The 26476-nt window shown below is 39.7% G+C and overlaps 1 protein-coding gene across 1 annotated transcript; it reads right to left on the bottom strand.

Moving 5' to 3' along the window:
• Positions 1-23216: 23216 nt before the first annotated feature.
• Positions 23217-24399, bottom strand: LOC122005695 (vacuolar iron transporter homolog 2-like). Its single transcript, XM_042560818.1, has one exon. It carries the CDS (start codon positions 24176-24178, stop codon positions 23534-23536), a length of 645 nt encoding a protein of 214 aa, XP_042416752.1. The 5' UTR covers positions 24179-24399; the 3' UTR covers positions 23217-23533.
• Positions 24400-26476: the final 2077 nt, after the last annotated feature.

Here is a 26476-nt window from a genome sequence, read left to right as displayed (position 1 = left end):
AGATGACCAAGACTCCCTTTAGTGGACACAGTGAGAGAGTGACTGACTTGTTAGGTCTTATAAATAGTGATGTATGTGGCCCTTTCAATGTCGCTGCTAGAGGTGGTTATAGGAACTTCATTACATTTACTGATGACTTTAGTAAATATGGTTATGTGTACTTGATGACACATAAGTCTGAATCCTTTGAAGAGTTCAAAGAATTCAAGAATGAAGTACAAAACCAGCTTGACAAGAGTATTAAGATACTTCGATCAGATCGAGGTGGGGAATACCTTAGCCATGAGTTTCGTGACTATCTAGCTGAGTGTGAGATTCTATCCCAACTCACTCCTCCTGGAACACCACAGTGGAATGGTGTATCTGAAAGGAGGAATCGTACCCTATTAGATATGGTACGGTCTATGATGAGTCACACAGATCTTCCCACACCTCTTTGGGGCTATGCTCTAGACACAGCAGCCTTTATACTCAACCGAGTTCCATCCAAGGCTGTGATAAAGACAACATATAGGATATGGACTGGGAGAGATGCCCAGGTGTCTTTTATGAGGATTTGGGGTTGTGAGGCTTACGTTCGATGTCAAGTCTCGGACAAACTGGGACCCAAATCCGATAAGTGCTATTTTATTGGATATCCCAAGGAAACGAAGGTATATTACTTCTACATTTCCAGTCAACACAAGATAGTTGTGGCTAAGACTGGGGTATTTCTCGAAAGGGATTTTGTTTCTAGAAAGACTAGTGGGAGCACGTTCGATCATGAAGAAGTTCAAGATGTGGACCATAGCACTGAAGCCTCGATGGAAGTTGAACTAGAACCACAAAGTGTTGTGGATGATGTTGTTCCACAAGGAGTTGAGGAACCACAACAAGTTCAAGTGGACCTACCTCTTCGCAGATCTGATAGGGTACGTCGTCAGCCTGAGAGATACTCATTTCTCTTGTCTGACCATGATGACGTTGTGCTCATTAAGGATGAGCCCACCTCCTATCAGGAAGCTGTGATGAGATCAGATTCTGAGAAATGGCTAGAGGCCATGAGATCCGAGATGGAATCCATGTACACTAACCAACTATGGACTTTGGTTGATCCACCTAAAGGGGTCAAACCCTTTGGGTGTAAGTGGGTCTTTAAGAGAAAGACTGACATGGATGGACTTATTTATAAGGGTCGCTTAGTAGCTAAAGGTTTCAGGCAAATTCATGGTATTGACTATGATGAAACCTTTTCTCCAGTAGCGATGTTTAAGTCCATTCGGATCATGCTTGCTCATTTGAGAGATCATCGAGAGAGGAGATGTGAAGATTTGTAGAGTACCTACAGAGGCTAACATCGCAGATCCCTTGACCAAGGCTTTGGCACAGAAGAAGCATGATGGTCACACTAGGTCATTTGGGCTTAGAGCCTACACTGATTGGCACTAGTGCTAGTGGGAGATTGTTAGCTAGAGCCCTAGAGCCAATCATTTGATGATTGTATTTTTGGACTTATTGTATCATATTCTATATAAATAAAGGCATTTGGATTTTGGTTATTATACTTACTTGTATTGGTGTCAAATAAACTAAGTATAATAATGTCCTTGAGTAGATGGTTCTCACCTATATCAATCGGTTAGTTGAACCGATAGTGAGATGATATAGGGAACACTACTCTTAATCATTCCTAGTCGAGTATTAACATTCAGGGACAATGTTAATGCAATAAGACTAGCATGTAGGTCAACTCGATGACTTGATCTCACAAGTCATGGATATAGAGATATCAAGTTGACACATGGGTATACATTAGAGAATGTATACTGAATGACCCGCCATGAGAAAGTATCATGGATCGTTATATGAGTGTCATATACTTTCTCATGTGACTATTAGTATGACTATTGGTCCTTAGACCTGAAGTCACCATGGTTCCCTACATAAGGAGTTATGTACTTTGGTTTCGTCAAACGTCACCCGTAACTGGGTGGACTATAAAGGCGATTACTGGGTATATAACGAATTATGCAGAGGGATGTGAGTGATGTAGATGGGATCTATCCCTCCCATATGACGGGAGCGACATCGGTATTCTTGATAGAGTTAGACCACGAAGTGCATGGCCATGCCCAAATGAGTCAACATGAGATGTTGAGCTCATTTGATCGAGTGAGTCTACTTGGAGTTCAAGATTTAGATTGATTAGAGGATGACACGGTCTATGCCTCACATTGATCAATCTAGGTGTCTAGGATAGAAGGACAATGTCACATATTGTGAGGAGTCACAATTAGTAGTCACAAGGTGATGTTGGATCTCAACATTCTTGTAACATTGGGTAGTAATGATGTGTTGCTAGATACCGCTCATTACTTATGCTTCTAAATGGGTTTAGGGGCATTGCCAACGTTACAAGAACCTATAGGGTCACACACTAAGGACATTTAGATGGAGATTAGGTTCATATGATGAACCAAGAGGATTAGATTCATTTGATGAATAAAATTGGATTAAGAGTAATCCTAATTGGGCTAATTGAGTTAGACTCAAGTTGATTCATGTGTTTAATGAGTCTACTTTAGGTTATGACTCATTAAATCAATTTAATTAAATGAATTAGATTCATTATATTAAATTGGCTTGAATTAAATGGTTGGATTAGATCTACCATGAGAGAGATTAAGTCAAGTTTGACTTGACTTTATGCCACCTCATTGGTGAGTGGGCAAGATGTGGACCAATGATAATGCTCCACATCATCATGGTTGCTTATGTGGAATGCTACCTTATGGGAGTTACCAAGAGTTGTGACTCTTGGCATTCCATAGGAGTTACTCATGCTCTTAATGTGGCCGGCCACATGAATGGGTGAGATAAGTTTCATTTTGGAATTAATCTCATTTATTCTTTCATCTTCTTCCTTGCTCCAATTTTTGCTCTCCCTCTCCTCTCTTGGCCGAACCATCCAAAGGTGCTAGCACACCTTATTTTGGTCATCTCCACCTAGTGTGTTCATGTGGATACATATAGAGAAGTATCTATCCTTGATACTTTCGAGATCCGACGAATCTTGGATGAGCGGGATACGAAAAGGGCACGAATCGAAGGTAAAGATCTTCATCATGTAGATCTAGAAGTTTGTAACTCGTACTCGTATGTCTTCGAATTTTTCTTCGCACGAGATCCGTTGGCTAAGGTGATTCGGGCTTTCCGCGACGCGAAAAAGTGGTTTTCGCGGCCCGAAAAACCCAACACTATCCTCCTACCCCAAACAGAGTGGGAGAGTTCAATGCTCTCATCTCCTTGAGTCAGTCCAGAGGAGGGAGCTCTGCCCGCTACCACACTGCAGTTAACACTACCCATGAGCGGACTAGCGGAGTCTGACACAGCAAAATATATACACCCTTCCTGATGTACCACTAACTGATGTGCGTAAATAATATGATCATTTATGCATGTTTTAACACATATTCACTTACTTTATGTGTGCATATTCTTTACATAATCATCTCTTTATTCATATGCTCATCATAAATACTCTTTTGTTCGGAGATCTGCTCTTTGTTTAGTTTTGTGTTGACAAGGCTAGCTTTTGGAGCAAAAACAGCAATTGTTGATGCACCGGAACGAGGCAGAGAATATGGTCGTGCAACCTTGCACGGTCGTGTGGACAAACAGAGGCAGAATGGTGCACGACCGTCCAACTCTTGCACGGTCGTGCGGCCAAAGCAGAAGAAAATCCTTACACAGCCATGCAAACCCGTGCGGCCGTTCCAATCGTCACGAGGCCAAGCAACACACGGTCGTGCCAACATTCCAGTGGCGAGGAAGGTCACGGTCGTGTAAATCCACTTGGCCGTGTGACCTCGGCAGAGACGAAGAAGGCCACGGCCGTGTGACCCCACACGACCGTGTAACTCAACCCGAGAGGAAGTCATGTGAGGCCGTGTGGATTCCAGACGGTCGTACGACGAAGAACGTGGGTCGTGCCACGCCAAAACAGAGCTGTGCTGAATTCAGGGTAGACTGCAGACTTTTCGTAAAACGGCCATAACTTTGCCCTCCTTTGGAATTTTGGGCTGTTCTTTTTACCGAAACGTAGCTGACTTCAAGATCTACAACTTTTCTTTAGATCCAGTAGAGAAAAAGAATTGTTTTCCCATGATAAATGGCATGGCCGTGCCTCCCAACCGCGGGTTCAACTGATGCCTGTAATCCTGATTTTCCTGGACAGCGTGGAGGAGGTATAAAAGGGTCAAGAACCCTATTCTTTGATTATCTTTGGTTCAGGGACTTTGTCCCTCTCCTGGGGAAAGGGTTTTCTCCTTCGGGGGAAACCCTAGAGCTTCATCCACCGCCGTCCCTTGACGATCCCTCCATCTCTGGAGCAAGGAAGCATCACCAAGACATCGGAATCATCATGCATCTCTTCTTCCTTTTCTTCTAGGGTTGTAAGTATGCTTTTCTTTATGTTCTGAGATTGTTCTTCCCCCATAATAGAGTAGACATCTTATTCTAGGATTAGGAAATATTTGTAATATGATGGAGATGTAGAACTATGTAGATTCACCCTGTTTCTATTCAATGACCTGTTGATGCCTTATTCGTGCTTGATGAGTTGCGTGTGTGCCATGTTTACGTTTCTATGCTTTAATTGCTTGATGTGGAGGATTGTTGATCCCACAAAGGTGATACCTTAGAGCGTATTGACCAAAGTACCCTAGTGACAGGGGTAACCCTTTTCGGACATCTAAGATGTTCCCTTAAAAGGAGAAACAATCCCTTAGGAACTGCTGCTCTCTTAAAGAGAGTACCCTAGATCATATACCCGAGGGGCCCTAGTGACAAGGGTAACCCGTTCACGGATGTCTAGGACATTCTCTTGAAGGGAGAGGCAATTCCTCCATAAGGAGGTAGGTAACCCTTATCCTTATTGTTATTTACTAGATGTGTATCCCAGTGATATACCGAGACGCCCTCGTGACAGGGGGTTAACTATTACAAGATTTCACAGGGATTATCTCTATTCGATACTTAGGGATATTGAGCAATCTAACTTCCTACAAGAGCATGGACATAGAGGGTAGAAACCAAGCAATCTATGTAGTATCTCCTAGTATTACAATGAAATAAAAATCCTAGAATCCATCTCCCAAAGCTTATTCCATCCAAGATCAGTTCTTTCTCTTTCTCTCATCCTTATTTTTCCCTTTTCTAGCACCCTCGTTAGTTTGCAAACGCCAAAACCAGCTTTTGACCATCTAGATAACTTACCTTGCGACATCTCTAATGCTTAATCAACAGTCCCTATGGATTCGCTATTTTTATTACTAACGACGAAACCATACACTTGCGGTTGCGTAACAAGTTTTTTGCGTCATTGCCGGGGACTGTTTTCGATTAACATTAGTAGATTAGCAATTTAGTTAATCTAGACTTGTGAATAGTTTTTGTTTTTCCCATTTTCATAACTAAAAAAAACTGTATTTTCTTTCTTGTCTTTAAATTCTGTATTTTTTTTCTCTCTGTAATTTAAATTCTGCATTTTTTTTTTGGTTACTTCTACATGTCTATCATATTCTGACTATAATCATTTAGATGGACACGTTTAAACTGTGCACTAGATTGGAAACTCTATTTCAAAAGTTTGACCAAATGTCTATTGTGAATTCTAATACTCTTTTTTGTGAATTTTGTTGTGCAACTGGTCATATATATGATAATTGTCCAACATTGCTTGACTGCCCATATAGAATGCATGTTGAAAGGAAGGGTTGTTTTCTCTAACTTTAATCATAGGTCAGAGCAAAATTTTTGTAAAGCTTGCAATGAAATAGGTCATTCAATTGAGAGTTGCTACAAACTATACAATTTGGGAACATCAATAGATAAACTCGATAGAAAAATAGATGAAATTGCCTCATCAAATTCACACACATATGGCTTTGACTCAAATGACCCCCAATTTTCTTTTAGCTTCAAAGAGGGACAAGGTAATTATGTAGATGCTATGGAAGCTCAATCATTTGAGGATAGAATGTTAAAACGTTTAGAGGAGCTTCAAGCTATTCAAGCTGAATCACTTAAGGATATCAAGAAAATGCATGATACACTTGATAGTATAGACTCAATAAATAATATAAAATCACCTAATCTCTTAGTTTTGCAAGAGTCTATGATGAGAAAATATTGTGATGAGCTTGAGGATCTTGAATCTGAGACTTTGATAGAGTGCACCACATTAATTCCATTACCTCCTAATATCAAAGATCTAGAAGAGTTCCTACATCTGAACCAATTTATAGTCATGTTGTGGAGGGATGTGTAGGGATGACCCAAGAATCACTCCCCTTAGTCACACAACCGTTAGTTAACTTGGATGATGTAGGACATGAACTAGTTGATGTTGAGAGTGTATGGACTTGTGCAATAGAAGCTAAGTCTCAAGAATCACCTCTTTTAGAAAGACCACCACTTGAGCCACAACCTTCCTTATCTAAATTCCAAACCATGTTCAATGATCTACTTGCATTAGTGATTGGTAAGAGTCAAATTTCAATTCATTTTTCTACTGTTACTAATCAATTCTTTTTTGAGCATGGTGGTGGCAGGACATATGTTGCACAGGAGTCACAAGGTAAAGATAATATTGAACCTTTGAAGGAGAGCTTATTTGTTGAAAAACTGAGAACCCTTGGTAAGAAGGTTCTAAAATATCTTACCCCTCTAAGAGCGAGATTTAGATGAATCTAATGAGGTGGTCGAGCTAATGACCTTAAACAAGTGCTTCTTGGGAGGCAACCCAAGTTCATTTTTCTTGTTTTCTTTTTAGTTTGTTTTTACTTCATTGATAATAAATCATACCCTCTACTTAATTTTTCTTGCCTATCTTATTTTTGTAGAATTCAAAGTTGTGGAGGAATGTGAGCATTGGATTTAGGAGTATTTTTAAAACATGAATGTCAACCATTTGGAGCCCATCACTTAGTAACTTCTCTAAACTTCATAAATCTCCTTCACATTGTTTTTAGTTTTCATTGGGACAATGAAAAGATTAAGTCTGGGGGGATGCATTAGATGCATTTAGTTTAGTTCAGTTTTTGCTTATTTCTTTTTGCTTAGTAGTTGCATCCTACATCATATTATGATTGTTTGTTCCTTAATGCAAAATACTAGCACGTCTACTCTAGATTTTATGTGGTTTATGTATTACTTATGGTGCTAGTATATTTAGTGATCTATCTTTTTCTATCTTTGATACCCTGGTTTGCCCAAAATCATCACAATTTATTGTGATAATAGCGGCGCAATTGCAAACTTGAAGGAACCACGAGCCCATAAAGCGAGTAAACATATAGAGCGCAAGTACCACCTAATATGAGACATCGTCAAGTGAGGAGAAGTTGTCATCGCCAAGATTGCATCAGCAGATTGTTGGGATTTTCGAGCCGCAAAAACCGCTTTTTGCGTTGAGGAAACCTCAAAATCCCATGCCACCGGATTCGTACGAAGAAAATAATTTAAAAAACTTTACGTGTACTAGTTTCTAAACCTAGATCTACTCTAGATCTACATGATAGAGAGATTACCCTTGATGCGAAACCCTTCGCTTATCCCGCTCGTCCAAGTTTGTCGGATCTCGAGAGTGTTTAAGTGGACACTCCTCTATACGTATCCACACAAACGATTAGGTGGAGAAAAACCAAACAAAAGGTGTGCTAGCACCTTTGAAAGGTTCGACCAGGTGGAGGAGAGGGAGAAGAAGATGAGAGGAGGAAGAAGAAGGAGATTACAAAAACCAAAATGAAACTCACTCTTGAGTTAAGTGGTCGACCACTTCAAGAAGACTTCTAAACCTCCATGGGATATCAAGAGTCACAACTCTTGATCTCCCTCATAAGGTGGCACACACATGTGCTAGCCTTGATGATGTGGCACATCATAATTAGCCCACTCAGTGCCAACTCACAAATGAGGTGGCAATGGTCAAGTCAAACTTGACCTTGAATCTTCCTCTCAAGTCAAGTGAAACTTGACCACTTCTCTCCCATGGTTGATCAAATCTAACCATTGCTTCAAGTCAATTTTAATTTAATGAATCTCTATTCATTGAATTAAATTGACTCAATGAGCCTAAATCCAAATTAGACTCATTTAACACATCAACCAAATTGAGTCCAACTCAATTAGTTTACTTTGGATTACTTTTAATCCAATTTGGTTCATCACATGAACCTAATCCTCTTGGTTCATCAAATGAACCTAATCTCCATCTAATTGTCCTTTGTGTGTGACCCTATAGGTTCTTGTAACGTTGGCAATGATCCTAAACTCATTAGAAGCATAAGTAATGAGTGGTATCTAGCAACACATCATTACTACCCAAGTTACAAGAATGTTGAGATCCAACTGTTAATACAGTCTGATCTGGCTGTTGTTTTGATGTTGACACTGATTTAAGTTTGTATCAGATATTAATTAAACTCAGACTGATTAATGATCAAGGTTGATCATGTGGAGAGGAATAGTCCAAGCACGGATACTTGGCACGCGAAGTCGGAGAGGGCTCGGCAGCTCGTTCTCCGGACTAGGTCGGAGAGGGCTCGGTAGCTCATTCTCCGGACTAGGTCAGAGAGGGCTCGGTAGCTCGTTCTCTGGACCAGACAAAGTCAGAGAGGGCTCGATAGCTCGTTCTTCGGACTAAGTCAGAGAGGGCTCGGTAGCTCGTTCTCTGGACCGGACGAAGTCGGAGAGGGCTCGATAGCTCATTCTTCGGACTAGGTCAGAGAGGGCTCGGTAGCTCGTTCTCTGGACCGGACGAAGTCGGAGAGGGCTCGGTAGCTCGTTCTCTGGACCAGGAAGACGTTAGGGTTTAGGGCTGGGAAGCTCTAAAACTAACACAGAGACATTGGATCGGTCTGTTGACCGATCCAGTGATACTTTGGTTGACTGGATCGGCCTATCGATCGATCCAGTGATACCTGGGTCATCTGATCGGTCTCGTGATCGATCAGTAACCACACAGAAGCAATCTGTGGATTATCTGATCGGTCTCGTGTCCGATCAGTAACCACACAGAAACAATCTGTGGATTATCTGATCGGTCTCGTGACCGATCAGTAACCACACAGAAGCAATCTGTGGGCTATCTGATCGGGACCTGGACCGATCAGAAGGATGCGATGGGATTCAGAGCGATAGGGGGGATCGGTCCACAGACCGATCAGAATCATCCCAGACCGATCAGGGTGTGTCCTGATCGGTCCGGAAGGCTATGGATCGGTCTGTTGACCGATCCACAACAATGTCGTTTGTCTTCTGCTGTTTCTCTGCGATTTCTGATTCACCTGATCAAATCATCTGCTGTGAGATTTTTGAGTTACAGGTTGCAGGTGTCGTGCTAGTGCTTAATTTCAAATTAAGCTCCATCAGAAGAATAAGACCAAATGCTCTTTCTACTGTGTTTCGCTGCAAATGGTGCAATTGGAGCGTCAACGTTCACTGGCTGCGATCAGTTGGCAACAGCTTGACTCTTGCTTATTGGTTCGAGCTCAGAGACACCAGTGAAGACCATGGATGGTATTGGTGTGAGTTCAGAGAACCAGATGAGGAGGAAGAGTGATTGGCGACGCCTGAGTTGGTCGTAGTGATTCGGTCTGGTTGCAGTGATTCGATACAGGCAGAAGAAGGCAGAAGAGAGGTTTGGTAAGATTTTTGAAACTCTCTGTCGACCGAAGCAAGGGTGCTGTGTTGTTGAGCTCTTGGCTGAGGAATCCCTTCTGTCTTTGCGCTCTGCTTCGTGGCTGTAAGATTCATTGTTAATTTCTTTTGGCCACTGAACTCTGTAAGTCTTGTGCTTTATTTCAAATCTTTTCTGTGACTTTGTGGAGAGGTTACTCCACCGAGAAGGAGAAATACTTAGCCGGAATTTGTCCGGGGTGTGATCTACCGAAAGATCAAGGGATCGTCCACCTTACGGACACGCCGAGGAGTAGGGGTAAGTTATCCCCGAACCTCGTACACACTTGTGTAAGCTGTGGGTTGTGTTTCTTTCCTTGCATTAGTTTTCTTTTTTGTTTATTTCCGCTGTGCTAACAAGCTTTTTTGAGGAATTGATTGAGTTTTTAGTGGAGGCTATTCACACCCCCCCTCTCTAGCCATCCGAAGGTCCTAACACCAACATCACCTTGTGACTATTAGTTATGACCCTTCACAATATATGACAAGTGTCCTTCTATCCTTGACATCTAGATTGATTAATATGAGGCATAGACCGTGTCATCCTCTAATCAATCTAAATCTTGAATCCCACGTAGACTTACTCAATCAAATGAGCTCAACATCTCATATTGACTCATTTGGGCATGACCATGCACTTAGTGGTCTCACTCTATCAAGAATAATGATGTCACTCCCGTCATATAGGAGGGATAGATCCCATCTACATCACTCACATCCCTCTGCATAATTTGTTACATACCCAGTAATCGCCTTTATAATCTACCCAGTTACGGATGACATTTGACGAAGCCAAACTATGTAACTCCTTATGTAGAGAACCATGGTGACTTCAGGTCCAAGGACTAATAGTCATATTAATAGCCACATGAGAAAGTATATGACACTCATATAACGATCCATGATACTTTCTCATGGCGGGTCATTCAGTATACATTCTCCAATGCATACCCATATGTCAACTTGATATCTCCATATCCATGACTTGTAAGATCAAGTCATCGAGTTGACCTACATGCTAGTCTAGTCGCATTAACATTGTCCCTGAATGTTAATACTTGACTAGGAATGATTAAGAGTAGTGTTCCCTATATCATCTCACTATCGATTCAACCAATTAATTGATATAGGTAAGAACCTTCTACTCAAGGACGCTATTATACTTAGTTATTTGGCACCAATACAAGTAAATATAATAACCATAAACAAATGTCTTTATATACATAAGAAATATGATACAATGAGTTCATACAACAATCATCAAATGATTGGCTCTAGGGCTCTAACAAACATAGATAACTTGGCAGATCCTTTCACTAAGGCCCTTCTGGCGAAAGCTTTTGATCGGCATATGGAGGGGATGAGAATCAGATGTATGGCAACAGATATGGCAGCTTAGTCTTTTAGTATAAGGGGGAGATTGTTGGAATATATACTAAAAGCCTAGCTTTTGTAAACATTTATTTTTGAAATAAAAGAATCACATTGGTCAATATCTATATTTATTTGTTAAATGTAATTGTCCAAGTAATTTATATAGTAGATAACATGGTGTGCGGTGTCATACTCAGAAGATCATGTTGTCGGTTCTTTATAAATTATAAACAGTTGCTCCCGACTAAGATGGAAAGGAACAAACCATTAGAATAGTCGTAGTGTTATTAAGTATTAGTTTATCTTGACTAATAAATTACACTGGTACACTCCAAGTGTATTGAGTAGGACCATTTTAAGTAAGTTCTTTTTGTACTGACTAAATAAAATAACTAGACCTTAGTTATTATGGAAGTGTGTGCTCTTAATCTTAATATAAAAACAAGCACATATATTTAGTATTTATTTCTTTAACTTATCAAAGGGTGAGATTTAGCTCGATAAATCAATAGGCCCGATAAGTTGAGAAATGATATTACTTATAGTATGTTTTGTTGTTTATAGAAGGAATCTGTGTCCTAGTTATCTAGGTTGAGAATGTCCTCAAGAGGAGCTCATAAGGATTGTCATGTTAAACCCTGCAGGTGGACTTAGTCCGACATGACAATAAGGTTGAGTGGTACTACTCTTGGACTGAGATATTAATTAAGTGAGTTGTCAGTAATTTACTTAATTAGTGGGCATTCGTTATCTTAAATACAGGGAGACTAACACACTCATAATAAGAAGGATCCCATAATGTAATTTGGGATTGGTGCGGTAGTGCGATAATAACTCTCTAGTGGAATGAGTTATTATCGATGAACATGAGTTGTGTGTTCGGGGCGAACATGGGATACTCAAGCTCATCGGAAGGCCAAAACCAATTTCTCCTCTAGGTCCCTGTCGTAGTCTCATTAAAGTCTCAAGTTCATCCAAATATAAACCCATCTTGGTGTCCAAGAAGGGGGTCGGCCCAATGCTTGGTGACCAAGCAAGGGCCGGCCACATTATCCTCTTAAGGGGTTGGCCCCTTGCTTGGTACCCAAGCAAGAGGGTGTCGGCCACATTAATTCAAACAAGGAGGGGTGTTTGGAATTTTTAAAATCTTATCTTTGTAGAAATCTACAAGTTGTAAAAGAGAGATTTTAAATTTAAAAACTTTCCTTATTTGAATTAGGTCACATGTTTTAAAAGAAAGTTTAAAAGTTTTAAAACTTTCCTTTTTTAACCATCCTCATGGTTTAAAAAAAAAAAGGAAGAGAAGTTTTAAAATTTAAATTTTCTATCACCATGTTAAAAAAGAAAATTTTATAAGAGAAGTTTTAAATTTTAAAACATGGTTTTAATTTTTTAAACTTTCCTTTTTTAACTCTTACTTTAGGAAATTAGAAGAGAGTTTGTAAAATTTTATAAGGGTTTATAAAATTTTATAAAAAAATTATTTTTCCTTTTCCTTGATGGGGTGGTCGGCCACCTTGCTTGGTGCCCAAGCAAGGGGCCGACCAATCAAAATTAAAACCAATCCATGATTTGGTGATTGATTCAATCAAGAGGAAAGAAAAGAAAAAATTAAAAGGGAAAAGGAAAACCATGAGGAAGATTTTAATTTTGGTAAAAAATCTTTCCTTATTTTCCTTGGGTAAGTAATATAAAAGAAGGGGTGAGGAGGCCTCATGAGATAACAATTCTTATTCTCTTGCTTGGAGATCTTGGTGTGGCCGGGCCCCTCTCTCCCTCTCCTTTCCCTTGCTCTCTTTTCCTTGGTGGCGGTGGTGGCCGAATATTAGAGGAGGAAGAAGAAAGCTCTTTGGGTGGTGTTCATCTTGGAGGATCGTCACCCACACAACGTCCAAGGCGAGGTGAGGAATACGGCAGAAGATCTCGAAGTCATTAGCTTGTAAAGACAAGGTATAATTAGTAATTATTTTCCGCATCATGCTAGTTATTTTTCTTTGTATGAATTCCAAACACAAGAGGCATTAGATCTAGTTTTTCCAATTTATTTTTCGAGTTTGTGTTTTCTTTGTTTTTTGAATTTGTAATTCAATTGTTCTTTTTGGTTAAACCTAGAGTTATTTAAGGAAATTAAATATTAGCTTTCCTTAAAAGTCTTTGTCTAGGTGGTGGTGGTTGCTCCCATATCCAAGAAGGTTATGTGCCTCACCATGCAATCCTGGAATCTAATTTTGGAAATTAATATTTAATGAAATTAATAACATAGGTGGATTTGGATCAATAGTGTTAAGTTTCGCTTGCGATCCAAATCTAAACCATCAAGAACAGATAAGTTAAATTTGGAATCAATGATGTTAAGTTCCGTCTGTGATTCCTAATTTAACTTCTAAAGAACACAATAGGTTGTTTAGGAAAGATTCAACACTTGTACAAAATTTTTGTACAGTGGAACCGGTACGATCTTCCTAAGACCAACCAACAACAAGAACCTATAAGGTCACACACAAAGGGCAGTTAGATGAGATTAGGTCCATATGATGGACCAAGAGGATTAGGTTTATGTGATGAACCAAATTGGATTAAGAGTAATCCAAATTAGACTAATTGAGTTAGACTCAATTTGATTCATTTGTCGAATGAGTCTAATTTAGACTATGATTCATTGAGTTAATTTAAACCAATGAATAGAGATTCATTAAATTAAATTGATTTGAGTCAAAGGGTAGATTTGATCAACCATGGGAGATAAGAGGTCAAGTTTGACTTGACTTGAGAGGGAAGATGAAGGGTCAAGTTTGACTTGACCAAATGCCACTTCATTGTGACTTAGCATGGGCCGGCCAATGATGATGTTCCACATCATCAAGGCCACATCATTGTGTGCCACCTCATGAGGAAGACCAAGAGCCATGACTCTTGGTATTACATGGAGGTATAAAACACTCTAATAAGTGGTCGGCCACATAAGTGAAGAGTAAGGGTGTGCTTATTCAAGGTCTCTTCTCCTTCGTCTCTTCTTTTTCTCTCCTTCTCCTCCATTGTCGAGACCTCTCAAGAGTGCTAGCACACTCTAAGTGGTTCTCTCCACCTTTTGTCTGTGTGGATACGTGTAGAGGAGTGTACACTTGACACTCTACGAAATACAGCAACCATTTGGATGAGCGGGATGAGCGAAGGGCATCGCTACAAGGGTAATACTTCCTTTTCATGTAGATCTAAGGTAGATCTAGTGTAGACAAACATGTACATGAATTTTTATTTATCTATCTTCGTACGGATCCGTGGCTAGCTTCGAGGTTTCCGCAACGCAAAATGCGGTTTTTGCATCTCGAAATTGCTAACAAAGCCTACATCTTATCTGGAAGCTATACAAGGCCCATATTTTGAGAAATGACTAGAGGCCATGAGATCCGAAATGGAATCCATGTACACTAACCAAGTATGGACTTTGGTTGATCCACCTGAAGGGATCAAACCCATTGAATGTAAGTGGGTCTTCAAAGTGAAGACTGACATGGATGGGTATAAGCATACCTAAAGGTTTCAAGAAAATTCATGGTATAGACTATGATGAAATTTTTTCACCAGTTGCGATGCTTAAGTCCATTCAGATTTTACCTGCTATTACAGCTTACTATGATTATGAGATCTGGCAGATGGATGTCAAAAATGTATTTCTTAATGGAAATCTACTCGAGGATGTGTACATGACACAACCTGAGGGTTTTCTAGATCCAAAGCATGCTGGAAAGGTTTGTAAGTTGCAAAAATACATTTATGGATTAAAGCAAGCTTCTAGAAGTTGGAATCTTTGATTCGATGATATGATCAAAACGTTTGGTTTCATTAAGAATGAAGATGAACCTTGTGTCTACAAGAAGGTTAGTGGGAGCACAATCATCTTTCTCATATTGTATATAGATGACATACTACTCATTGGAAATGATATCCCTACTCTTCAATCAGTGAAGACTTGGCTTGGGAATTGTTTTTCAATGAAACACTTAGGTGAAGCAGCCTATATTTTAGGCCTTAAGATCTATAGAGATAGATCTAAAATATTACTTGGCCTAAACCAGAGTATATACATTGACAAGGTGCTTAAACGTTTTGCCATGGAGAATTCCAAGAAGGAATTCTTGCATATGTCACATGGTGTGAGTCTTTCGAAGACTCAATGCCCCTCTTCTAAGGAAGAAAGGGACTGCATGGATTAGATTCCTTATACATCTGCTATAGGGTCTATCATGTACGCTATGCTTTGTACTCGCCCAGATGTCTCATATGCTTTAAGCAAGACGAGCAGATGTCAGTCAGATCCAGGTGAAGGTCACTAGACAGCAGTCAAGAATATTCTTAAGTACTTGAGAAGAACTCAAGATTATTTCTTGATCTTTAGAGGTGATGAAGAGCTTGTTGCAAAGGGTTACACTGATGCTAACTTCCAAATAGATAAGGATGATTATAGATCGCAGCCAGGGGTATGTGTTTTGCTTAAATGGTGGTACTATGAGATGGAAGAGTTCGAAGCAGGACACAGTCTCTAATTCTACAATAGAGGCCGAGTATATTGCTGCTTCAGCTGTAGCAAAGGAGGCTATTTGGATCAGGAAGTTCATTACAGAGCTTGATGTTGTTCCTAGTATAGCGAGTCCAATAGACCTCTATTGTGATACCAATGGGGCTATTGCACTGGCTAAGGAACCTCCTTCTCATCAGAGATCCAAACACATACTACGGCGATTCCATCTCATTCGAAAGATCATCGATAGAGGAGATGTGAAGATATGCAGAGTACCGACTGATGCTAACATTGCAGATCCTTTGACCAAGGCTTTGGCACAGAGAAAGAATGATGGTCACACTAGGTCAATGGGTATTCGATATCTCAGTGATTGACACTAGTGCTAGTGGGAGATTGTTAGTATTAGCCCTAGTATCAATTATGAGATGATTGTAAAGGACTCATTTTATATCATATATCATTATTAATAAAAGGAAAAGTTGGTTATTATATTTATTTCAGTTCAGTGCCAATTGAATAAGTATAATAATGTTCTTAGGTAGTAGGTTTTTATCTATAGTATATCAATTGGTTGAATTGATAGTGAGATATTGTAGAGAACACAACTCTTAACTATTCCTAATCGAGCATTAATATACAAGGACAATATTAATGCGTTGACACTAGCATGTAGGTCAACGAATGACTTGATCTCACAAGTCATGGATATAAGATATCAGGTTGACACATGAGTATATATTAGAGAATATATACTGAATGACCCGCCATGAGAATGTTTCATGGATCATTATATGAGTGTCATAAACATTCTCATGTGACTATTGGTATGAATAGTCCTTAGATCTGAAGTCACTACGTTCCCGTACATAAGGAGTTGTGTACTTTGGTATCGGTAAACGTCACCTGTAATAAGGTGGACAATAAAGTTGATCACTGGGTATGCAATGAATAATGCCAAGAGATGTGAGTGATGTAGATGGGATCTATCCCTTCCATATGACGGAAGCGATATCTGTGGGCCCCCTGATTAGTAGGACACAAAGAAAGCATGACCATGCTCAAATGAGTCAATATGAGATATTGAGCTTATTTAATTGAGTGTGCCTACTTAGAGATCAAGAACCACAAAGGTTGATAAGAGGATGACATAGTTTATGCCTCATTGATCAATCTAGATATCAAGGATAGAGGGACCAAGTCATATAAGATAATAGTCACGGATAAGTTAGGTCGGATCTTGACCTTCTCGTCACTTGGGTAGCAATGATGCCTTGCTAGATGCCACTCATTGCTTATGTATCTAAATGTTGATTTGGGTACATTGCCAACATTACGAGAATCTATTGGGTCACACACAAAGAACAAGTAGATTTGGAGATGGGTTCATATGATGAATCATTGGATTAAGTCTTATCTGAATTGGACTTATTGAGTTAGACTCAATTGGATCTAATTGTTGGATTAAGTCCAATTCAAACTAGACTCTAGGAGTCAATTCAAATTAATGAAATGTGATTCATTAAATTTGAATTGTATAAGATTAATTGAGTAAGACTCAATTGAATTAGACTTGAGTTAGACTCAAGTGAGGAGACTTGAGTTAGACTCAAGTGAGGAGACTTGAGTTAGACTCAAGTGAGGATTAATGAGATATTCATTAAATTTCGAAATTCAATGATTCATTTGATTCAATTTTTGAAATTGAATTTGAAATGAGGAGTTACAAGTGTGTGGTCCTTAATGGAGTGTAAATGCTCATTAAGGCTATTAATGCTAATTAAGTGTTTTCATTGGATGAAAATATTTAAGTGTTTTTCTCTTCATTATGGCTTAGTTCTTCATTCTCCTTGCTCTTCTCCTCTCTTGGCCGAAAATCCATTCTCAAGGTTGCTAGCACAACCTATCTCCATTTGTGAGTTTGTGAGGCAAACGAACTCTTGTTCGTATGGATACCGTAGAGGCGCGAACATGAGATCGTGCTATGATCCGAGCTGTCGGGAGTCCGTGAGCACGTTACAAAGGTATAATCTCTTATGTTCCTATGCAAAATTAGTATATTTTTCTTCTCCCTTTGCATGGATCTTCTGGAGGAAATAGGTTTTTCCGCTGCACGTTTGCGTGTTTAGCAACCTATTTCCTTACAGTATTAATGAACCTTCCTTTTGATTCATAGTAGCTTCCTTGCCTATTTCTTATCGAAATTATTAGTTTTAAAAAACTTACTAAACTTTCTTACCATGTAGGCTTATTCATTTTGGTCGAGCGATAATTCTGACTCCGGCTCGATCTTCTTGGCATTGTCTATCAGGTTCAAAGTTGGCTTTTCTTCTTTATTTCTTAAACTTGCATATCTCGACTCATGTAATTTGAAAGTGGGAAATATATTTTCTAAGATACTTACCTTGAAGTCCTTGGATATGTAAAATGAGTTCACTATAGATGTCCACTCGGGAGTTCTAGAAAAGCATTTAACATATACTTTAGTAAATCTCGATTTATTACCATTTCTCCAAGATTCATAAGTCAGATAATCAGCTCCTTGATTCTTGCATGTAGATGAACTACTTTCTCTTCCTTTTCTATCCAAAGGTTGCTAAGTTAGTTCTGGAGTAGGTCCAGTCTTGCAAGTTTATCGTTCAAGGTTTCTTCGTGAAACTCTAAGGACTTCTCCTAGAGTTCATTAGCGGAATCATATGCATCAATCCGATTGACTTCTTGGGGTGGAAATATACTTAGCAGATTGAATTCAACTCTTTTATTTGCTAAGAAGTCATTCTGCTCCTTGTTGTTCTACATATGCTCTTCCTTTTCTGTTCCATGTTAATGTTTGAGTACTATAAAATCATATTTGATTAAAAGAATGTCAAAATTAGTTTTGAAAAATATATCCATCCGGCATTTCTATAATGCAAACTCCCCTTGAATTTTGGTTGGTAGATACTTGGTCTGACCATCATCTCCTTACTTTAGCAGACGGTTAGTCCTTCTAGAATGGACTTGCTATGATACCCATTGTAGGTTAAGGTAGCCCAGCTAGAGAGTAGGTGAATAGCCTTGAAAAGAAAGTTAGAAAAATCTCTTCCTTTGAACTTGGCAAGGATACAATATTAATTAAGCATAATTAATTAACATTAAAAATAATAACATAAAATAAGTAAGAGGATAAAAAGATTTACTTGGTTATAATTGGGATAGTTATTAATCTAAGGCAAAGAGAAAGCTCCACTAGAAAAGATTCATTTGTTGAAGGTGGAGTAATTTCATACAAACTTTAAGACTCATTTTTTGAAGGCGGAGTAACTTCTTACAAACTTTGAAAAGCTCAAGAATATATGAGAAAGTAGTACATTGATTATTTTTATTTCCTAGCTCCAGGGGATTTTTATAATCTCTTGGAAAAAAGTTACCGTTCGTTTACGTCAGTTGGAGGTGCCTCCAAGTGGATAAAGATTATCCTCTTCTCAACGGTAGTATAACGACTACTATTTATTAGAGGCGTCTTTATAAAAGCTCCAGGGCGCCTCTAAGAGAGGTGCCTCCAGCCTCCATCAAGGCACCTCCATCAATAGGCGCGAGGGCGCTTCCAACCTCCATTGGGATGCCTCCATCAAGAGGTGCGATGGCACCTCCAACATTCTTAGAGGCGCCTCCAACCTTCTCGGTGTTGGGTTTTTCGGGCCGCAAAAACAGCTTTTTACGTTGCGAAAACCCCGAAATCCCTATGCCACGGATCCGTGCGAAGAAATAAAATTTCGTAAAACTTTCACGTACGAGTTTTCTAAGCCTATATCTACTTTAGATCTACAAGATAAGAATTTACCCTTGATGCGAAGCCCTTCGCTAAATCCCGCTCGTCCAAGGTTCGCCGGATCTCGAGAGTATCAAAGTAGATACTCCTCTATGTGTATCCACACAAACAAGAGATGGAGAAACCTAACACAAAGGTGTGCTAGCACCTTTGTAAGGTTCGACCAAAGAGGAGGAGAGGGAGAGAAGAAACCTAGAGAGGAAGAAGAAGAAATGAATGAGAATGAATTCTCACCTTGTGTAACTCCCAAGTGGCCGGCAACTTTAGGCTTTTAAACTTCCATGGAATATCAAGAGTCAAGTCTCTTGATCTCCTCCATAAGGTGACATTTGGTCAAGTCACACTTGACCAAATGAAGAAGCCTTGATGATGTGGCATAGGTCAAGTCAAAGTCAAGTCAAAACTTGACTCTTCATCTTCCTACTTAAGTCAAGTCAAACTTGACCACTTCTCTCCCTTGGTTGATCTAATCTAACCATTAGTTCAAGTCAATTTTAATTTAATGAATCTCTATTCATTGAATTAAATTGACTCAATGAATCTAAGTCCAAATTAGACTCATCTAACATATGAACCAAATTGAGTCCAACTCAATTAGCCTAATTTCGATTACCCTTAATCTAATTTGGTTTATCACATGGATTTAATCCTTTAGGTTCATCAAATGAACCTAATCTCCATCTAATTGCCCTTTGTGTGTGACCCTATAGGTTCTTATAACGTTAGCAATGCTCCTAAACCCATTTAGAAGCATAAGTAATGAGCGGTATCTAGCAACACATCATTACTACCCAGGTTATAAGAATGTTGAGATCCAACATCACCTTGTGACTACTAATTGTGACTCCTCACAATATATGACAAGTGTCCTTCTATCCTTGACATTTAGATTGATCAATGTGAGGCATAGACTATGTCATCCTCTAATCAATCTAAATCTTGAATCCCAAGTAGACTCACTTAATCAAATGAGCTCAACATCTCATATTGACTCATTTGGGCATGGCCATGCATTTAGTGGTCTCACTCTATCAAGAATATCGATGTCTCTCCCGTCATATAAGAGGGATAGATCCCATCTACATCACTCACATCCCTCCGCATAACTTGTTACATACCTAGTAATCGTCTTTATAGTCCACCCAGTTACGAGTGACGTTTGACGAAGCTAAAATATGTAACTCCTTATGTAGGGAACCATGGTGACTTTAGGTCCAAGGACTAATAGTCATACTAATAGCCACATGAGAAAGTATATGACACTCATATAACGATCCATGATACTTTCTCATGGCGGGTCATTCAGTATACATTCTCCAATGCATACCCATGTGTCAACTTGATATCTCCATATCCATGACTTGTGAGATCAAGTCATCGAGTTGACCTACATGCTAGTCTCGTTGCATTAACATTGTCCCTGAATGTTAATACTCGACTAGGAATGATTAAGAGTAGTGTTCCCTATATCATCTCACTATCGATTCAACTAACCGATTGATATATGTAAGAACCTTCTACTCAAGGACGCTATTATACTTAGTTATTTGACACCAATACAAGTAAGCATAATAACCATAAATAAATGCTTTTATTTATATACAAGAATATGATACAACAAGTCCATACAACAATCATCAAATGATTAGCTCTAGGGCTCTAACTAACACTCGGAACTGCCTTTAGCCCATCCAATTCACCTCCAAATGGTTAACTCTTCCTAGTGCTTCTTTGGATAATGCTCCGGCCATCCAGAGTTGAGCTCACCCTCCTCGAATAGACTTTCTTCCTAGCTTCTTGTATCTCGAATGCTCCACACGCATCCTTCTCATCCATTGATGTACTCTTCCATAGCTTTTCATTTCTCAGATGCACTGCACCCTTTGACTCATTTCCCATTCCATTCTTCTCACTCACAGCGTCTTCTGCTCGACTTTTTGTATTCCTAAGTTCCTAGACGCTTAGACATAAGACATCAAAAGACACATGATCTAACTTAACTAGGTTAATCACATCAAAATTAACTTGGGGTACTTATAAACTGATTTGGAAAAAACAAGTCAAATAAGAGTCGTTCTATAGATTTTAATAGTCTAATTTATCGGATTAATTGACTGATTGGTAAAATTAGTCGATTGATAGACAAAAATAAGCTTGAGCAGTTGCCTTTAAAGGGTAATTTCAAAGAGGTTTAAAGGTGTCGATTTTAAGAGATTTTGAAGTGAAGTGCTGTTGCATTTTCTAGTGAAGAAGAGGCATTTCCTAGAAAAAAAGAGATCAAACAAGCAAGGTTCATTTTTGATTGTATTTTCTTGAGTATTTTTTATTTCTTGATGTATTCTCATGTTTAAGCTTGTACGAGATTTCTCCTCCTCTGGAAAGTTTCCAAGAAGGAGAGCATTCAAAGTGGAGTTGTGATAGCTGGTGTGGATCCTTTGATTAGTCACCTAAAGGAGGTGGATACCAACAAAATCTTAAAGTTGTGTATGTGGAGTCGAAATTTGAATTGAAGATCTGTTGCGTATTCGACGATGAGCACAAAGCAATGATGAGAAGCGATCAAAGTTATTCACACACTCCTCTAGCTCCTACGAGCCCTAACAAGTGGTAATAGAGCAAGACCACTTTTCTTTGAACTAATCGTCGGAAAGACCAAAGAGTTAGAGGAAGAAGAAGAAGCTATATTGTTGAAGTCTTTCATTATTAACAAGCGATATCAAAGCAAGGCTACTTTTCTTTGGACTAATTGTCGGAAAGAGCAAAGAGCTAGAGGAAAGGATTTTTAATTTTTGAGAGGGCAATGCTACAGTATATATTTTTTTTAAAAAAAGTGAATATATATACGCGACAAGTGCTCGAGACGTCGGGAATTGAATCAAGTGTCTCGAGTGTTAGATTTTCATTTTTCATTTCTTACTTTTTAAATCTTAAATCCCTTAAATCCTATATTCTAAATATTATACCCTAAATTTTTAAATCCTAAATTCTAAATCCTAAATCGAAAGCTTTTAAAAAATAAAAATAAATAAATTATGCACCCTAAATACTATAACTATACCCTATAAGCATCTAAATTTTTTTCCATTTTAATTTTTTTTAACTTGAACACTATAACTCAATTCTTAACATTTAAAAATAAATTCTAATTGGCTTAACTCCAATCTAATAAAAAAAATTGATAAAAAAACACTGATAGCAATTGAGGCATCTCAATTTCATTTGAAGCGTCTCAGTCAGGCAAGGGGGAAGTTATATTCTAATGTGATTATTTATTAAAATTTGGAAATGGTGATCTTGCTTATGGGCTCATGATTATATATATATATTTTTTCTGTTGTATCTATATATATCAAAAAGTTCTGATTTTTATCTTATCGTATGAGTGTTAAAATAAAAGATCGTTGAACCCTTAGGATGTACATGATACTTCTAGTATAATGATCAAAAATCGATTTTTAAAAACTGGCCATCCAAAATTTACTTAGCATACATATAATGTGCACTGGCCACGATAATCTTGACAAATTACCTTTAACAAATCGATGTCATCCGCATGGAAATAAAGCCATATTCTTTTCGTGTCTGCTTAGTTTCCTAACTGAGCTTTTTTTAAAGAAGTTTCCACTTAAAATAATAAATATGGAGCTGGTAATGTAAATTTATGTGAACATTTTCTATAATATTTTATATAGTATCAACTAAATAAAGAGAAAAAAAAATCCCAAAAACATTTTTCCTCCCGTTATTTGTATACTATTCGTACCCTCATTGTCTCTGTCAGTCTATCTCCCAAGAGATAAATTATAAATAACTATAAATCTTAAACCGTAATAACACATGAGCGAGAATAAACATCCAACTAATAATCAAACAAGATTTAACCTCATATCTGTCCGTTCTGAAGGGACGGATATTTATATACTATGAACTACGAAAGAAGCGTGAACAACCATCCATCTCGCTACATTTTTATAATTGTAGATTTCATGGCAACCGCTTCGATTCCATCAACTACACATTAGTAATTAAAAAGGCCACGAAAGCAAACATTTTATCAGATAAAAATTTAGCAACTTCATAGGAGGATTAAAATTCGATGATGACTATAGTCAAAGCGCCTTGGCGCCGACGAACCTCATGAGCCCGAACGTGACGGCCATGGCGGCCCACCCGCCCACCACCACCCTTGCGCACGACCTCACCTTCGGAGCCCGTCCCAGCGCTGCTCCCGCGCACCCGAACACGACCAACGCCGCGCTCGCCGCCGCCACCACCACCTCCAGCCTCAACCTGTAGCTCCCGATGAACCCTGCCGCCAAAAGCGGAACCACCGCCCCCACCGAGAACGCCAGAGCTGACGCCGCCGCCGCCTGCACAGGGCTCGGTAGCTTTCCCAGTTGCTCCTCCATTGTCGCCGCTGCCCTCTGCTTTTCCCTCCTCTTCCGCACCGCCACCTCGATGTCCACCTGCGAATACACTGACACGAACTCCCCGATGGCCATGCTGCACGCGCCGGCTACCAGACCAGCGAACCCGGAAAGCAACATCGCCTTCGCGTCGTCCTTCACAGCCCCGATGCCCATCATCAGCGACGCCGTCGAGACGAGCCCGTCATTTGCTCCCAGCACCGCCGCGCGCAGCCACTGCGCGCGGCGCGACAAGTCCACCTCCTCCTCATTGACTGCGTCAGCCACCACACTCTCAGCTTCATAGCCTTCGAGCGAAACCTTCACGACGTCATTGACAGCATCCATCAGTCGACGGAGACCACCACACAGAGAGAGAGAGAGAGAGAGAGAGAGAGAGAGAGAGAGAGGGAGAGACAGAGAGAGAGAGATCAGAGGAGGCAGCAGCAGAGCAGTGTGGCAAACACACGCTGCAAGGTGGCCTTTTTATAGGGATCCGCAGTCGCCACTGACATGGTCATCAACCATGGTGGTAGCGCCATTAATTCAAGGGTGCTGTAGTGTGGTACGCCTCATCGAGCCTTTTTATCAAACGGCTTTCATCATCATCAGAGCAGTTGAACACTTTGCAAGTTTGGAGAAAGGACAATGGCGGAAGTCAGAGCACAGGCATCTCCAATTCCACTTCTCGTGTCAAAGACCCGATGATTAATTCGTGACCTAAAAATGTCGACTTCGAGGATCCACCCAAGGAAGTTGATTGCTGGAAGGCAGAGGAATTGGCTAATTAAAGAGAGAATGAATCCTTAATAGTATCTGAGTCCATATCACCGGTGAAAGCAACGAAGACGATACACTTGTATAATATTTCCGTCTCCAAATGAATCAAAACTGTCGTCGTTTCTGTCACGGAGAAAGCAAGAAGAACAAATTGAGGGAAGACGGTTTGTGGATTGCATAAGCGATTACACTAGTGCGATTCTGATTTGTTCGAGGAAAAGATTGCTTTTCCATTTTCTCCAAAGATCCGGGAAAATAAATACTTACTATATAACAATAACTAGTAGATGGACATTTGTGTACTTAGCATATCGGAATTGATTTGGATCGGCAAATCATTATTATTGTTCTGCAGTAATTCACACAAAGCACACGTGGAGTCATGCCAATTCTGTTCATTTTATCGTTGGTCTTCAATATAATTGCGACTGATTGACTTTCCAAATGGTTTTGAGAACACTGATTGGAATCACGACTAACTTGGTCATGGTTGCTGAATAGACGAGCATCTGGATTCTGTTGGACGCAGATATTACTAAATGGAAGGGGAGTATGCATTCCACACTCCATCCACTAACTAATGGAGCCCCTTTAATAATGTTGTTATCTTGTCCCTTTCCCCTGCTAGTTGGTGCCTAAATTCTTATCACAAATCCCTTTGCTCTGGATGGAGACGACTAGCATTGGCTAACTAGGGTTGTTTTCTACTATATGAATCTTACTTGGTTGGTTACTGAAAATTAAATAAGAAAAAGAAAACAAGATGTGCATGTTCTTTCCTTTAGTGTGAAGGATAAGGGAACTTTTCTTTGTGCCTCAGCATGATATTGATGATTGAGAAGTTTTAAATTTGTTTCCTTGCAGTGGGAAGGCAGTATGATAAGGTTGGCTAAATTTGGATAGGCAGCTTTATTTTATCTTTCCGGTCTCACTACAAGAAAATCCATAAATAATGATGGTGATACGGTGCTTAAATGGGAGACCTGATAATACTAGAAAGTTAATAGTCAAGAGAATGTGACCGTCAATAGTCAAGGGGAGATGGCAGTTCAGCTTCACCGCTTCACCCTCCATAATTTTCGGTCGATCACAGACAGGTCGAGTCCTTAGGGTTGAGCCCCAGGCCGAGATTTTAACTAGTTCTCGACTGGATGCCTACTGCTCAAGTAATCCAAGCTCAATCTCTACATATGTCCCTGGCACATATGCTAGACAATCCCCGACCAACTCTGCCTCGGTAGGGTCATGCATGCTTAGTCCTCAGTCACAGCCTCAGATGATTCCTGGCTGGTTCTATACAAGTCATTCTCTTCATCTCAATTAAGCGTAATCCCTTGATAACCCCTGACTAGCTGCACATGGGTCAAGGCATTAAGGCTCAGTCCTTGCACCACATTTTAGCAATCTTCTCAAGTTGTCTACCGTTGAAACTAGGTAGGATCGATAAACTAAGCGATAACAGTGTCAGAGAATCATAACCTCTTATTAGAGAATAGCTGGTGTGAGTCAGAGAATATTCTAGTGTTCTGCCACACACTAAGAGTGGAACTTTTCTCCTACCAATGCGAGGTTGCCAGACATCCTCCCTCACCCGACACGTCCTGACACCCGACATTCTCTAGAAGCATGCAGGATTAAGAGGCAGGCAGAGTCGTATAAAAAGGGGGGGTCCACTTTATTGGTCAGGTACGCGCACATCCACATGCATCTTCAACAGCTCTATTTTTCTTCCTTCGTACACTGCTTCGCCAGAAAAAGGACCTGACTTGAGCGTCGGAGGGCTTGCGTGTTGGGTTTTTCGGGCTGCGAAAATCGCGTTTTCGCGTCGCGGAAACCCCGAATCACCCATGCGACTGGATCTCGTGC

Source organism: Zingiber officinale, chromosome 7B (genome assembly GCF_018446385.1).
Source record: "Zingiber officinale cultivar Zhangliang chromosome 7B, Zo_v1.1, whole genome shotgun sequence".
Taxonomy (NCBI): domain Eukaryota; kingdom Viridiplantae; phylum Streptophyta; class Magnoliopsida; order Zingiberales; family Zingiberaceae; genus Zingiber; species Zingiber officinale.
The sequence above is the reverse complement of the archived record's forward strand: the minus strand, read 5'-3'. Positions and strand labels throughout refer to the sequence as shown.